This window comes from Mauremys reevesii, linkage group 2, assembly GCF_016161935.1.
Source record: "Mauremys reevesii isolate NIE-2019 linkage group 2, ASM1616193v1, whole genome shotgun sequence".
Classification (NCBI taxonomy): Eukaryota; Metazoa; Chordata; order Testudines; family Geoemydidae; genus Mauremys; species Mauremys reevesii.
In genome coordinates, this window is record NC_052624.1 from 4,181,325 (window position 1) to 4,197,230 (window position 15,906).

The window sequence follows — 15,906 nt, forward strand, 5'->3', positions numbered from 1 at the left end:
GGCCAGGACCTGGCCTGCCAAGCCTTGCGGGGGAGGGTTTCTACCCCCATCCCAGGAGCTGGGTGCTTGAGGGAGGTGCCATGCTCCCCCAGTGGGACAGGGCCAGATTCCCCCCCGCCCCCAGGGGCCTGGTAGGGTCTACAGTGCCACTAGTGAGATCTCCTCCATGCCACCCCACAGGGCCCTGGGGGGCACCAGCTCTGCCCCAGGGCAGCGCCTGCAGCCCAGCCCCCCGGGGTGTAGCAGGAGCCCCCAGGGCCTCGCCCCCCCCGCCCCGCGGCACGTACAGCTCAGGCCAGGCCGTGAACTGCAGGTGGATGACAGTGCGCTTCAGGCTCTGGTCGCGGAACTGCAGGGTGATCATCCTCTCCACGTGCGTCGGGGCCCCCTTCAGGCTGGTGAGGATCAAGGTGATGGGGCCCTGCACCATGGGCTGGCCCCGCTCCTGCGGGAAGTAGCGCGCCACCTTCTGCTGCGGGGCGAGAGACCGGGCTCAGCACGCGGAGCCCAGAGCCCCGGCCCCCAGCCCCGACCCCCACTGCCCCCCCCAGCCCAGCCCCGGCCCCCAGCCCCGACCCCACTGCCCCCAGCCCAGCCCCGGCCCCAGCCCAGACCCCACTGCCCCCAGCCCAGCCCCCAGCCCCGGCCCCAGCCCAGACCACCACTGCCCCCAGCACAGCCCCAGCCCCAGCCCAGACCCCACTGCCCCCAGCCCAGACCCGGCCCCCAGCCCAGACCCCACTGCCCCCAGCCCAGCCCCGGCCCCAGCCCAGACCCCACTGCCCCCAGCACAGCCCCACCCCAAGCCCAGACCACCACTGCCCCCAGCACAGCCCCGGCCCCTAGCCCAGACCCCACTGCCCCCAGCACAGCCCCGGCCCCTAGCCCAGACCCCACTGCCCCCAGCACAGCCCCACCTCAGCCCAGACCACCACTGCCCCCAGCACAGCCCCACCCCAAGCCCAGAACATAACGCCAGGGCCCCCAGCCTGCAGCCCAGCCCACCACCCCCCTCCCAGCACAGCCCCCCCAGCCCAGCACCCAAGGCCAGGGCCATCCCGCTGCAGGCTCAGGGGGATAAACGGACATTGCACAGAGGACCTGGCAGCCTGGGGACCTCGGCCAAGTTCCCGTCTCCATTGTCACCAGCTGCCTTCCCCAACTCCCCCCGCCCCGCAGTCACCGACCGACAGCACCCTGCACCTCCTGGCCTAAGGCGAGTGTAGTGATGCTGTGAGTTGTTCCACCCAGAGCTGGCTGCATTGCAGGGCCAGGTGCCATTATCCCGACACACTATCCTGGATGGAAGATGCCAGGTGTATGTTACTTGCCCCCGTAGCTGGATGGTACAGGCCTGTGGGGGCTCAGCAACCCAGCGCCGTCTCCTGAACACTGACACAGGCAACATCTGCCACCCCTCAACCTGGGGGGTTCTCCACAGCCTCGAATCTCCCTTCCTGGGCCCAGTCCAGCCCCTGCTGGCACTGACAAGGCAGAGTGCCCACCAGCAGGCTTCCAGAACTGGCCAGGAGCTCAGCTTTCCAGTGAGACCAGCCCCAGCTCGCTCGGCTTGGCTGGCCAGAAGGACCTCGAGAAGCCCACCCCACCATGCTGAGGCAGGGCGAAGGAAACCTGGACCATCCCTGACAGGGCTTTGTCCAGCCTGGCCAATGCTGGGGATCCACCACCTCCCTGGGAAGCCTGATCCACAGTGTAACGACCCTGTTTGTTTGAAAGCTTTCCCTCCGCCCCAGCCTACAGCTGCCTTTCCACACGCCGGCTCCTTCTTCCCCACCCTCGGTGGGCATGGAGAACTATTGATCACGTCCACTTTACCACCTCCCTCATGGAAGCTGCCGGGTGAGGAAGTCCTGCCCTGAGGAGCTCCTGGGGATCCTACCTTCTCTATTTCCTGCTCCGAGACCAGCATGACTATGAGGGAGACCTTCTGCTCGTAGATCATCAGCCAGAAGTCGGAGGCTGTCCCCACCAGCGGGGCCTGGGTGGCGATGATGGTGGGGCAGTAGGAGGACAGGTCCTCTATCTTGCTGGCATTGATGTAGTCGTCCTTGCCCGACTGCAGAACGATGCGGTTCTTGTCGTAGGGCATGATGTCCTGGTGGCGGTTTTTCATGGAGTAGCAGCGGGCGATGGCGATGGACAGCTGCCGGGCATCCCTCTCCTGGGCATCCTGGAGCTCCTTCCAGATTCCGTCCAGCTCGGGGACGCTCCTGGGGACGGGCCTCTCCAGACTGGCCACCACGCCCCGGAACCGATCCAGCTCGGAGAGCAGCCTCATGATGTGCTCGGGCTTCTCGTACGGGTCGTTCTCAATCAGCTGAACCGCCTTGGGTTTCTGGCCCTCCTTGGCGTCTGCCTTGGTGGGCTGCAGCAGCGGCTGGTTCACCGCCGTCTTGGAGCCCCCATGCTGGCTCTCAGGGCTTGAAGAAAGCAGATCGTCCGTGGAAGAGCTCTGCCGGTGGAACTGGAGCTCGGCAGGGCCCTGGGCCAGCGGGGCTGCGCCGGGGGTGAGCGAGGGGGGGGGTCGCTGTGGCAGGGCAGGGGCGCCGGGCACTGAGGAAGGCAAGATGGCTGGAGGCTGGATAGCCAGGGATGGCTGGGGGGATGGTGCTGGTGAAGGGATGGCAGGACCCGGGACGATAACGCCGCCTGGCATCTGGCTCAGAGCGGGACTGGGGGAAGGCGGGACATGGTGAGGGCCGGACTGACTTGAAGCTGGGGGCTGGGGACCAGCCAGTGGCACGGCAGAGCCAGGCGGCAGCTGGTTCGTAGGGGGCCCCGGATGGCAGGCAGAAGGGGCGGGACAATAGGGCATCGCAGAGACCACTTGGGCGGAGGAGCCGGCTGGCATGGGCTGCAGGCCGGCAAGCGAGGGGTGAGGGTGGAGCTGCTGAGCCGGGGCCACCATAGCGCCTGGGAGGCTCTGAGCCAGCGGGGGAGGCCCGCGGGGCATCGCTGCAGGGAAGGAGTGAGGGGCGCTGTCCTGGGAAGGAAGCGGGTAGAGCTGTGTTCTCAGCTGGGCATGAATCTGGGCATGGCTGGGAGAAGCATGGGCCAGCCCCGAACGCTGGCCAGGGAACTGGGCCTGCGGCCGGTACACGGGCAGCGGCTGGAGCTGGGCCTGAGGTGGGTACTGCTGCTGGGGGAAGCTGGGAGCGGGCGGCCCCGCTGGGAACGGGGGCTGCTGGCCGAACGGCTGGACGCCGCCTTGGCCATAGGGGAACTGTGCAGGCGGGCCCAGGAAGCCGCCCTGAGGAGGGAGCCCTGGCGGCTGGCTGGTGAGCCGCGGGGGCATGTGCCCGCCCATGGCCCTGGGTGCGGTGTAGCTGGAAATGGGCGCCTGGATGCTGTCGACGGTTGTGGTGGCCGGGCGGACCCCAAGGGGGTGAGGAGGGCCGTCGCTCCCTCCTGGGGCCTGGCCACTGAACCGGGGGGGCTGGGGCGGGGCCATGGCTGTGGGGAAGCCGCCTGGCAGAGTCCCGCAGGAGGAGACCGGCTGCCCCATCCTGTAGGTGGCACTGGGGGTGATGGGAGCTGGAGCAGAGCCAGGCATGGGTACGTGCTGCGGGGAGGATCTCTGGGGAGGCACCTGAGGGCCTGCATAGCCAGGCTGAATGGGGGCAGGGCCAGGGCTGGGGTGCCCAGGGCCTCTCTGCAGGGTGCCAGCCGGGTAGAGCTGAGGGCTGGGCAATGGGGCAGAACTTGGAGGCCTGTGGGGCTGCATCCCCTGGGACGGCAGCACCGGGGGCCCGCTGTAGGTCTGTGGGGGGAAGGGGCCTTGCAGAGGGCTCCCAGGGGCACCTTGCGGGGGGGTCGCCAGCCGGGCGGGGAAGTAGTGTCCCGGCAGAGGCGCCGAAGCACTGAACTGAGCAGGGTTAAAGGGAACGCCAGGCTGGGCTGCCATCGGCGGCTGTATCGGAGCATTGGCTGCCCGGGCGCCAGCCGGGAAGGCCTCCGGGCCTGGGGGCCTCATGCCAGCACTGCTGAAGGCCGGGTTGATGGAGAAGGCAGCCAGGGCGTCCGCAGGCAGCCTGGTGAGATGCGCTGCCAGCACGTCAGGGGGCAAGCTCCGGAGCTCTTCCGGCAGGTCGGCCAGAGAGAGGGAGCCCAGCTGCTGCAGGTCTGCTCCATCCAGGCCGGCCGCAAGCTCCAGGTCCCGCTCAGAGGCCTTCTTCTGCAGGGCCGGCTTGGGAGCAGTGGGCCTCGGAGGCGGCTTCTTCTTCATTTCTCTGCCAAAGCAAGAGCAGGCACGCGATGCCAACCAGCCCCTGAGCGGAGAGGGTGTGCGCTCCCTCACCCATCCGCCCAGCTGCAAGTGCCGAGTCCCAGGGGCTGGCAGAAGGGACCTCCAGCCTCTCCTGCAGGGACCCCGCTCTGGGAGGGGAGAGGGGTTTGGGCTCTAGCACCGAGACAGCCAGCGGCAGTGGTGGATTCTGCGCCCTTGGTGCCCAGCTGCGGCCCTAGGGGATGGGCTGACGCACCTATCCTGCAAGTCCGACTTCATCCCCGGGCCCTGGCGTGGTCACCGGTAAGGGCTCCCTTGTGCCACTCGCTCTCTGCACCGCTCCTAGTCACCCTCCCACACCAGGGGACTTGGGGGAGTGTGAAAACACCCCAACATTCGGGTTCTCAGCTCCACAGCATGCCCAGCCCCCCGCCAAGAAACGTGAACACGGTGAACGAGCTGACTGCTGCGGAAGGCCAACCAGACGCAAGGAGTAGCAGAACCCACCCACCAAGGTGGAGCGGATGTGGGGCAGTGACCTACCTTTCCAGGACCTGCTGCCGGCTTGCTTCAGACGCTTGGCAGGCTGCTCGAGCCTTCTCCAGGAGCTTGGCTGCTTTGCTCTCCAGATCCGCATAGAAATCTTTCCCCTCCTGAGACTTCTTCATCAGGTCTTCATAGGCTTCGTAGGAGGCCACCAGTGTCTGCAGCGTCGTGTTCCACCTGGAGAGTCAATGCAGGGTATGCGGGGGGGTGATATTAACAGAGCAGTCCTGGAAATCTGGGGGATGTGGCGGGGGGGTGAGAGCAAGGCTCACTGGCCTCTAGACGCCCCACCACAGCCACGGCACTGGCACACTCCAATCAGGGACCCGGCCCGTGAGGGGCCCAGGATTTCCTCTCCTCCACTGACAGCCCCCGGGGACCACCCCTCTGGTTTATAGCTGAACCAGTCTCAAAGCAGACAAACACACACTAGGGCCTGCTGGGGGGCAGCTTACGGGCGCCCTGGGGTTAGCGCCATGGGGCACGGGACGCAAAGTCAGCAGCAACCACCACGGGCCCAGCTAGGATGTGGCTCTCTGTAGAGGAAGAGCAGAGGGGCTGGCGAGGGCCTGTAGACCCCACCCCTCTCCCCACGTCGGCCGAGAGGTGCTAGCGCGCACAGCGAGCGGCTGGCTGGGGGCATTCCCCACCGGAGAACGGGGGCTGGGATCGTGTTACGCACCACAGGGACAGCGCTGCGTGCTGGGAGCGGACTCTGCCACAGCAACCACCACTGCCCCCTGCAGGCGACGCCACGCTCCCCGCGCACTCACTTGTGCTCCACCTCGGCCAAGACCTTCCGCACCGCCGCATACTTGACATTGGCGTCCGTCAAGGCCTTCAGGACGTTCTCCTGGGCCGCCAGGTTCTGCTCCAGATACACCTTGATCTGGTCGTACTTCTTCAGCTGCTCTTCGAAGAGCTTCTGTCAGGGCGAGAGGAGCGTGCTGGGCTCAGCAGGAGAGCCGGGCTGCAGCGCCAGGCTGGGGGGCTCAGTGGGGAACCCCACAAGCTGAGTGCGGGGAGGGCTGGGGCTGGCAGTTCCCACTGACAGTGGCAGGAAGAGGCCACAATAGAAGCATGATGCATGGCAGGGCGGAGCAAGGCCCTCGGTGTGACTCGGCTCTGACCAGAGAGACTAGCGCACTGGAGAGTGCAGAGAGCAGCGGAGACGGCCCAGGAGCTCAATCAGCTCCAAAGGGGATGTGACCATGGCCGGCCGGCAGGGACAGGGAGTAACAGCGAGCTGGGGGGTTGACGTCTGTTTGGAACGCAATAGGCTCGGCTCAGTCCCAGACAATGCAGCAGCCCGGCACTCAGCCCAGGGCCTCACCCTCATCTCCGAGCGGTCGGTCGTCACTAAGGAGGTGGTGATGTCATCCTTCTGGATCATCTCACGGAGCTGCTGCTCCAAGGACATCCGCTGGTCCTTCATCTCCTGCACTTTGGACAGGATCCGCTTCAAGTTCTGCAGCACCTGCTTGTCGTCTGCGGGAGGAAGGAGAAAGCCATGGGGGCGCTCCCGAGCCACAGGCTCCATACTGCAGTCACCCGGCTCAGCCCCCAGGGGGAAAACGATCCCTAGCATGGGCAGGTACAGCTCCTGTTGGTGCCAATGGAACCTGGCCCCTGCTCCAGGGCTAAATTTGACCCTTGCTCAATACACGCTGTGGGGTCTGAGAGCCAAGCGGGGCTCCTGCTTCCTACAGCCCCCCAGGAACAGTCTTCAGCAGAAATTCAGCAAACTGGCAATGCCGAGGCACCACCGAACCCAGCTCGCTCACCCAGCCCTGCAGCAAGACAGGACGAGCAAGCGGCTGGCGTCAGATCGGACTCTGCCCCAGAGAGCAGATCCGGGGGCTCAGCCAGAGCGACGGGGTGACATTAGCTGGAGGCATTCTGCCCTTTATACTCCACCCGTCACCTCACGCGCCAGAATCTGCAGCAAAGCTTTGCCGTCACCATTCATCTAAGCCATGCGGCAGGCCGTGCGCTCGGCGGCGCTGACTGGCCAGTTAATACTATGCCCCTGCAGGCATTTAGCTCTGCTCGAGTTGCCTGGAGGTTCTCCCAGCACTGCAAGTCTCAGCGTGTCTCTGAGCCGGCTGGTGTGTCTGTCTGTCCGTCTGTCTTCCAGAGCTTGGAGCCTGGGCAGGTTGGAAATTTCACCTGGAATCTAGACCCAACCTGCCTCCTGATCCAGCCTCTGACCCCGCGGGCTGGGAACCAGCAGAGCACTGCAGAGGGACCCAGCTGGAGCCCAAAGCATGGGAGGGACAAGGCCCAGAGGGAAGGCCCTGGCTTGGGGCCCACGGCAGAAGCAGATTCATTCTTCTGGGGGCAGCGAGAGTCAGGGAAGACCAAGGAAGGAGAATAACCTGGATCTCGGCATTAACGCCTCCTGGGCGCAGCGAGGGACTTGAACAGTGGCAGGCCAGCAAGCCAGGCGCAGCTCAGACCAGCCAGAGCTCTCCTAGGGAGGGGCGGGGCGAGGCTCAGCATGCCATGGCCCTGGCACTCACCTTCCGTCAGGGCCGGCGCGGGCAAGGCAGCCCGCACCTGCTCCAAGGGGCCGCTCAGCAGGCGCAGGTTGCTGATGTGCAGGTTCATGGCTTTGTGCAGCTCCGTGTTGGTGAAACTGGCCTTCTCGTGCACCTCCATGTACTTGGCCCACTCTCTGCTGACCTCAGCCAGCCCCGGGGAAGGGCTGGGAGGAGAACCCGGCTTGCCAAGCAGCTCCTGCAGCTTCTGGTCCTGCAGCTCGTCGGCATCCAGGAGGTCTCGGATCTCTTTCAGAGAGGCCTCCACGTCTGTGAAGACTCCCGAAAGCACTGGAGGGGCAGAGAACCAGAGGCATTAGGACACTGGCGGCATTTCCAGTGAGGCTGGGCAAGGCCCCGGAGTGCGACTGGAGACTGAGCCAGCTCTGCCTGGGGGTGCAGCAAACGGTCCCGTTCCTCCCAGTGAAATGAGCAAACTTCACCAGCATACCAGGGGAGGCAGAGGCAGAGACGGGAGGTGGCATGTCAATCAGAGAATCTCAGGGTTGGAAGGGACCTCAGGAGGTATCTAGTCCAACCCCCTGCTCAAAGCAGGCCCAATCCCCAGACTGATTTTTGCTCCGGATCCCTACATGGCCCCCACAAGGATTGAACTCACAACCCTGCGTTTAGCAGGCCCATGCTCAAACCACTGAGCTATCCCTGGGGCGCAGAGAATAGAGCCCAGGAGTCAGATCCCCAGCCCCCCTTCTAGCTCCTAGGGAGACCCCCCTTGCCATGACTCACTGGCCTTTCCTCCATCAGGGATTCCCCCATACACACGCCATCAGCTCTTACCCTGCATGGACTGAACCAGGTTCTTCACAGTGTCTGGCCGCACGCTGAGCGCGGCGCATTTCTCCATCAGGATCGGGGGGATGTGGTTGTACATGTCCAGGTTATCCACCGTCTCGGGGTCCAGCTGCATGGAGTCCATGAACTGGCTGCAGACAGAAAGCAAAGCCCTCTGAGCAGTGGGAGAACCCTTCCCGGGCACAGCCCCGCCACCCCAGGCTGCAGACATGGGTGCCAGTTTTTTGGAAGCGGGATCATGGTTCTCAGAAGTGAGAAACTGGAAGCATCCCAAAGGGCTTTACAGAACGCGCACCCCATGGTCACCTCCGCCTGAACGGAAATGCAGCCACCTCTGGGGAGAAGCACGACAGGAAGGGAAGGTGAGCTCCACACAGTCCAACAAAACCGCAGGGTGAATCCAGGGAGGCAAAACGTAATAACCCAAATTGGAACTGGGCCTGAATGCAGGGTTAATACCCCAGCTCTTGGGAATGGGCCATGGGAACGGGGGGGGTCTGCCAGTGCCTTGGTTTCCATATCTTCCCAGCAGAGGGCTCCCGCAGCACAGCGCCCTCTAGGGCAGTGGCTCAGTACCGAATCACCTGCCCCATTTCCTTCAGTGCCTTGGGTCACCTTGGAGACATGCTGTCCCACCACACCAGGTCAGGGGGAGGCGAGCTCGCGCCACGTGCTTGGCCACTTCCTCCCCCCGCAGCAGTGGGAGCTGCAGCAGCGGCTGCTCCCGAGTCCCCTGCCCAGGTGGGGAGAACAGCCGCCACCTAGCCCCACGGGCCGCCCCCCTACTCTCCCTCCAGGTACCGCGCCCGAGTCCTGCCTGCTAGGGGCCAGGCCAGACTCACACTCACCCCGGCCCCGCACTCCCCTGAGTCTCCTGGGCATGGCATGCTTGGAAAGAGGCGGGGATTTGGGGAGGGAGACAATGGAGCAGTGAGGGGGCGGGGATGGGGGCGAGGATTTGGGGAAGGATCCAATGGGGGAAGGAGGGTGCGGAGTCGGGGCAGGGGAGGGCGCGAGGCTCCGGAGCCTTTGCTTGTTTGTCCAGTGTCCCGACCTAACATTGGTCGGGACGCGGGACAAACAAGCAAATATCGGGACAGTCCCGATAAAATCGGGACGTCTGGTCACCCTACACCACACCAGGTCAGGGAGAGGCGAGCTCGCATTGGGCCATGGCTGAAGGGAGCAGAGCTCACTTCCCGCTAGCTGGGATGGGGAAACACAGAACAGCGATGCAATGGGGGATCCCCGCTCTGTCGGGTGTGCACTGGTCAAGGACCAACCCCGTCCCCACCAGCGAGGAAAACCCCACGTGCTAGTGCAGTCGCAGTGCGCACGTACTCCAGGACTTCGTTCTTGGCCTCGATCTTCGCCATCACTTCTCTCAGCAGCTTGGCCTTCTCCTCACTAGGACAGACGAGAAAAACCCCTCAGCACCCAGGCCAACCAAGGTACTTACAATCACTGAGCCCTGTTCCGGGTACCCTGCTCAGGACTCGAGCCTTCCTCAACCCCTCCGGGAGCAGGCTGAGCGGCCCTACGGCTAGCCAGGGGCCAGCACTGCCCTGTCCCAGGAGCTCCTGGAGAGCCGGGCTGGAAGGAGCTGAGGGAGAAACACTCAGGACCGGAGACGCTGGAAGGGCCCTTTCAGGGCAGGCACAGGCACAGCTGAGCGTCCAGTTTCGGCTGCTCCACTAGAAGGTGCTGGGGACCCAGCCCCTGGAGAGGAAGGGGGTGGGGGATTCTGATTTGCTTGGGGAGGTCTCTCAGCCTCCTGCAGTTCCCATTCACCTGTGACGTGCTGAGTGCCAGACGCGTCCTCATCACCCACCACATGCCCCAGCTCGAGAGAGATCGCCACGTTTCTGGCAGGGAATCACTGGCCCCAGCTTCCTGGCCCCCGAGGCAGGATCCGCACCCTCCCGTTACTGAGTGCCGACGCCCCGGGGCTGCCTCAGGAAGTACTTGCTACGGAGATCCCTTCCACTCACCTGTACAGCGAAGATGCCTCATGGGCGGCCATTGGCACCAGCTTGGCAAAGATATCTGGGCCCGTGACCGCTGGATCGGTGGGGTTGACGGGAAGGGCCTTCACCAGGGTGGCACCTGGGTATAGAAGAGAACAGCCTGACACCGATGCCTGCGAATTATTCTAGTCACGGGCACGGCACTTCCCTTCATGCCCAAGGCTGTTTCTTGGGCTGCACCTGCCACCAAAATGCAGATCAAAGCAACCAACAGCTGTTCGCCTCCAGCAGGTGCTATGGAGACCCTGGGAGCAGGAAGTTCCTGGCCTGAGTGGTGCTAAGGGGTTAGAGACTGGTACAAAACCCACCTGTGCTACGGGGGCAGCGTGTTCTCATCGCTGCCCATTACCAAGATACCTGTGCAAAGCGCACAGTGCTTCCCTTTCAGGGCAGCGTCTTCCCCCCGCTGATCACCACCCCCTCACTCCAGCCCAGAGCCCGGACTGTGCAGGGCTGCAGGTTCATGCACCAGCCATGGCGTGGTTTTGCAGAGGGGTGGATGTGCCCGGCCTGCCTCACCTTTCACTGACTGCAGGGTGTCCAGCGCAGGGACAGCTTCGTGGTAGATGAAGTCATTGTCCTTCTTGGCCGAATTGTACCTACAAACAATTGACGTGTAAATCCAGGGAGGGGAAGGGGACCTGGCTGACCCAAGGAGTGAGCGTGCTGGGTTAGATGGGCAGGAGCCTCAAGAGCGGTGTTTTCCTGCCACCCAGAGGACACTATCTGCTATCTTCACCTGCCAGTCACTGGGTACCACTCCAGCCAGTCCCTCTGGGGAGAGGGTGAAGCATGCGTGACAGACGTTAGCTACGGCACCGAGATGCTACAGTGCGGACAGCGTGAGAAGCCCCTGTACAGACCAGATCTACACTCCCTAGCAGCACATGTGAACTGGGCCCTATACACTGAGACCCTACAAAGAGAAGAGCTCCCCAGAGCGAGCAGAGGCGGGGGAGAGATTCAGCAAAGAGGTTTGACCCCAGAGACAGACTCCAGTCCCAGAAGCAATTCCGGCTGCAGACTCACTTTCCCCCGATCACATCCAGGGTGAATCGCAGGGCTTCCTGCACCGTTTCAGGCTGACCCTAGAAGAGGAAAAACACACGAGTTAACACAGCCAGTCCTGCCACATCGCTGCAGTCGCTGTAACACCCTGAGCAGCCCTTTCGAATGCTGCATCCTGCTGCCCTCCACAAACTAAGCCGTGACCTGAAGGCAGAAGCAGCCTGGCAACCCTCACCGCCACCCCATTTCCCCCTAACCTACTTCCAGAGCAAGCAGCCAGTGGAGATGAACAGAGCAGTGAACAGCTCAGAGCTGCAGGCTGCCTGCAGACTCTGGCAGATGCCAGCCCTTGGGTGCATTCTGCAGGCTGACTTGTTATTCACAACGGACCGCTGGGATTCGGAGCACCACAAACACAAGGCCGGTCGATCCTGTGCCAAACTCCTCAGCCACAAGTGTCAAACTTGGGGGCTTGCGTTCCTCTGCCACAGTGGTGAACTGGCTCCGGCCCCAAGCCTGTGGAGCCAAACACCCCATGGGAATGCCCCATGGATTCGGGGGGCCCAAGGAGTGCAGCACAAGAGGCAGTGCCATAGTGGCTAAGGCAAGAGGGACTCCCGGCTCTGCTGGTAGTTTGCTGCATGGCCCGGCATCCCATGGCCCAAAGGGAGTTTTACCCCTGACTTGGGTGAGGGCAGAGACAGGCCAATGCCAAAAGCTTTTCAACAGCCCACTCAGTCTCTCCAGGCCTCTGTGCAACAGAGATGCCATCTACTTCTTGGCCCATTTACGGCACGTGATGCAGACAAGTTCACCAGCTGGTCGGCGGGCTCAAGATTATGGATCCAGTATCATGGACAAGAAAGCCGCTTACCTTTGCCAGTTTGATAGCTTCGTTGAGTTTGTCCAGAGCGCTCTGGAAGTAGACAACCTGCAGGGAAAGCAGAGAGAAGTTCTGCCAAACTCCTCTATGGGCTGGGAAGGAGTCACAAGAATACGTACACACACACACACACACACTTGCTGTGGCACATGCAGCCAACAGGCCAGCGAACCCTGTGTAAAGATACCTGGGACAATCCAACGCCATTAAGTACAGTGGGGCCTTCTAAGAAGGAGCAGCAAATTAATAGCACAGTCAAGCAACCCAGATTAAGGTACGCTGCCCACTAGACAACCATGGGACATTTTCTAGAGAAGGGAGGTACATGAGAAATGCAGTGCCACACACAACCACTTCAGCGATCCAGATACTGACATCACACGCTGCCGTTCTCCCAGCCCAGGTTCCAGAGCAGCATTGCCACGAGGGGACAAGTGTCACATCCTGCGTTTGGTGCCTGCACTGCACGGCACCCAATAGGAATCACATGGAACACGGCAATCATGCAAGTGTGGATTCTCTTCTGACAACAGGGTCGGAAAGTCACATCCTCCGGCATAGACAAGCTTTCAGCCTTAACTCTACCCCTGCTGGGGGACAGCTCACTCCACGGGCAGGACACCAGCGAGGAGTTTTAGGACCAAAGAACGAACCTAGCTGGAAATGTACAGTAACAAGAAAGCTGGGGCCCAAGTTCACCGGGAGTAGGGGAGTTCGATCAGTGATTTGCCCCGTGACTTGGTGCAGACGTGGCAGGGGCTTCAAGTTACAGTTTAATAGACACCAAAGCTTTCAATGTGTCCTCAGTATCATGGACAGGGGAGTTCCCCCAATGTAGCCCAACCTCTTCAAAGGGTTAAAGGTCAAGCCCACATGAGATGGAACCTGGTTTACAGCTGGATTGCAGGAGTGTTAACCAACCCGAAGCAGAAACAGTTTTACTTACTCGTTCTCCAAACTTCTGCTGCTCCTCAGCTTGTTTTCCCATATGCAACTGCAAAGAAACAACCGCTGATGGCAGAGGTCCTCATTCGGGGAAGGGCTCAAGAGAAACTGACTGAAGCCCTACAAAGCCAGCCAGGGGACTCGCTACAGAAGATTGCATTTCGCCGGTGCCCATGTACACTCAGGAACTTCGCACCCATGGTGACCACCACCTCTAGGGTGACCAGATGTCAAAACTGAAATATCAGGGGGTGGGGGTGGGGGTCTGTGGGGGCAAAAAAACCCCCAAAAAAACAAAACCCACACACCGCCGGAGTGCCCACTCCCACCCCAGCTGGTGCAATCCCGCAGGCAGCCCAGTGGGGGCAGTAGGCCCCAGCCCCCCATCCCGCTAGGGTCCCGCAGGGGAACGAATGTGGCTGCCGCTGCCACTGCCTCCGCCCCAGGGCTGCCCACGGGATTGCACCAGCTGGGCAGGCAACCCAGACACGACTGGCCAGGGGCTGGGTGCAGCATGCGCGCTGGGTCCCCGCAGCAGGCCCGGGCTCGGGGGGTTCGCGCCCTGGGCACCAGAGACGCAGCCGCCAAGCACCATGTGCTTGGCCAGCAGCCGCTTCCTCCCGCCGCAGCAGTGGGAGCTGCAGCAGCGGCTGCTCCCGAGTCCCACTGCCCAGGTGAGGAGAACGACCGCCGCCTGGCCCCACAGGCCGCCTCCCTGCTCCTCCTCCAGGTACTGCCCCGCCTGAGTCCTGCCTGCGCTCAGAGCCAGGCCGGACCCACACTCACCCCGGCCCCGCGCTCCCCTGCGTCTCCCGGGCCTCCCTCCAGTGCTTGGGGAAGAGGCGGGGATTTGGGGAGGGATCCAATGGGGGAAGGAGGAGGCAGAGTCGGGGGTGGGGGGGCGCAAGCCCTTCCGGGCTCCGCCTGTGCGCGGGAGCCTTTGCTTGTTTGTCCAGTGTCCCGACCTAACATTGGTCGGGACGCGGGACAAACAAGCAAATATCATGACAGTCCCAATAAAATCGGGACATCTGGTCACCCTAACCACCTCCCAGCAGGTTTAAGCAGCCGCAGCCACCCACAAGTGGAGGGACGCGAGGCCATTCCTCTTGGGCAGCCAGGGTGAAACTCCCAATGCACAGCCTCATTCTTCCCACTTACATGAGCGATAGCAGCAAAATAGTAGATCTTCATCTGCACCAGCTTCTTCCAGTCCTTCTGAATCTTCCCCAGCAGCGAGGCTGTGTCCGAGTTCTCCAAAGCCCGGCAGGCCTCTTTGTAGTAGTCCACTACCTATGTGGACAGACGGTCAAGAGGCATTTCAGGGCGGAGTCACAGCATCAGAATCCCAGGAGAAAGCCCTAGGCCAGGGGTAGGCAACCTATGGCACGGGTGCCGAAGGCGGCACGTGAGCTGATTTTCAGTGGCACTCACACTGCCCAGGTCCCGGCCACCAGTCCGGGGGGGGGGCCCTGCATTCTAATTTAATTTTAAATGAAGCTTCTTAAACATTTTAAAAACCTTATTTACTTTACATACAACAATTGTTTAGTTATATATTATAGACTTATAGAAAGAGACCTTCTAAAAACATTAAAATGTATTACCGGCACGCAAAATCTTAAATCAGAGTGAATAAATGAAGACTCGGTACAGCACTGCTGAAAGGTTGCCAACCCCTGCCCTAGTGCCAGTTAAGAACATAAGAAAGGGCCATACTGGGTCAGGCCAAAGGTCCATCTAGCCCAGTATCCTGTCTACTGACTGTGCCCAATGCCAGGTGCCCCAGAGGGAATGAACAGAACAGGTAACCATCAAGTGATCCATCCCCTGTCGCCCATTCCCAGCTTCTGGCAAACAGAGGCTAAGGACACCATCCCTGCCCAGCCCGGCTAATAGCCATTGATGGACCTATCCTCCATGAACTTATCTAGTTCTTTTTTGAACCCTGTTATGGTCTTGGCCTTCACAACATCCTCTGGCAAGGAGTTCCACAGACTGACTGTATGTTGTGTGAAAAAATGCTTTCTTTGTTTTAAACCTGCTGCTTATTAATTTCATTTGGTGACCCCTAGTTCTTGTGCTATGAGAAGGAGTAAAGAACACTCCTTATTTAACTTTCTCCACACCAGTCATGATTTTATAGATCTCTATCCTATCCCCCGTTTTTTCCAAGATGAAAAGTCCCAGCCTTTTTAATCTTTCCTCATATGGAAGCCGTTCCAGGCCCCTAATCAGTTTTGATGCAGTTTTCTGAACCTTTTCCTATGCCAATATATCTTTTGAGATGGGGAGACCACATCTGCATGCAGTATTCAAGATGTGGACATACCATGGATTTATATAGAGGCAATATGATATTTTCTGTCTTATTATCAATCCCTTTCTTAATGATTCCCCACAGTCTGTTCGCTTTTTTGACTGCTGCTGCACATTGAGTGGATGTTTTCAGAGAACTATCCACAATGACTTCAAGATCTCTCGAGTGGTAACAGCTAATTTAGACCCCATCATTTTATATGTATGATTGGGATTATGTTTTCCAATGTGCATTACTTGGCAGGAAATTAAAGGCAGGCTGGAGTTCCGGCTGCCATACAGTGCCCAGGTATTGCAGTTTACAGGGCTCTCTCAATCGGTCGCCGGAAGGCCTGAGCCCGTGCCCTCATTCGGACAAGATCATGTCAAATTCAGACACTGACTAACTCAAATGACTTGACTTTTAAGGGCTTAGTCTTTAAACTGTTACTCGCTTGCCCTCACGCTCTAGCAGAGAGCGAATGTTCCCCACCCTGCCACCCACACAGCAGTGAATGTTTATAGGGATTTCCTTCTCTGCTTGCAAACCACCTCAGCTGGTTCCCGGGGTTCAGAGACTCCCGTGGAGTTGTTCTTGTA

At 60.9% G+C, this 15,906-nt stretch overlaps 1 protein-coding gene across 3 annotated transcripts in view; it reads right to left on the reverse strand.

Annotated features, from left to right (window-relative positions):
- PTPN23 (protein tyrosine phosphatase non-receptor type 23) overlaps positions 1–15,906 on the reverse strand; it is a 39,606-nt gene that overhangs the window by 2,678 nt on the left and 21,022 nt on the right. For 2 of the 3 annotated variants that reach the window (XM_039525189.1, XM_039525191.1), the window contains 14 exons: positions 14,170–14,301; positions 13,010–13,057; positions 12,055–12,111; positions 11,202–11,260; positions 10,692–10,771; positions 10,137–10,251; positions 9,487–9,552; positions 8,131–8,276; positions 7,315–7,623; positions 6,126–6,280; positions 5,566–5,717; positions 4,790–4,969; positions 1,901–4,250; positions 288–472 (listed from right to left, as the gene is read on the reverse strand). In XM_039525189.1, the coding sequence (XP_039381123.1) occupies positions 288–472; positions 1,901–4,250; positions 4,790–4,969; positions 5,566–5,717; positions 6,126–6,280; positions 7,315–7,623; positions 8,131–8,276; positions 9,487–9,552; positions 10,137–10,251; positions 10,692–10,771; positions 11,202–11,260; positions 12,055–12,111; positions 13,010–13,057; positions 14,170–14,301 (4,034 nt within the window). The remainder of the gene's footprint in view (positions 1–287; positions 473–1,900; positions 4,251–4,789; positions 4,970–5,565; positions 5,718–6,125; positions 6,281–7,314; positions 7,624–8,130; positions 8,277–9,486; positions 9,553–10,136; positions 10,252–10,691; positions 10,772–11,201; positions 11,261–12,054; positions 12,112–13,009; positions 13,058–14,169; positions 14,302–15,906) is intronic. The other variant, XM_039525190.1, reaches the window with a different exon arrangement.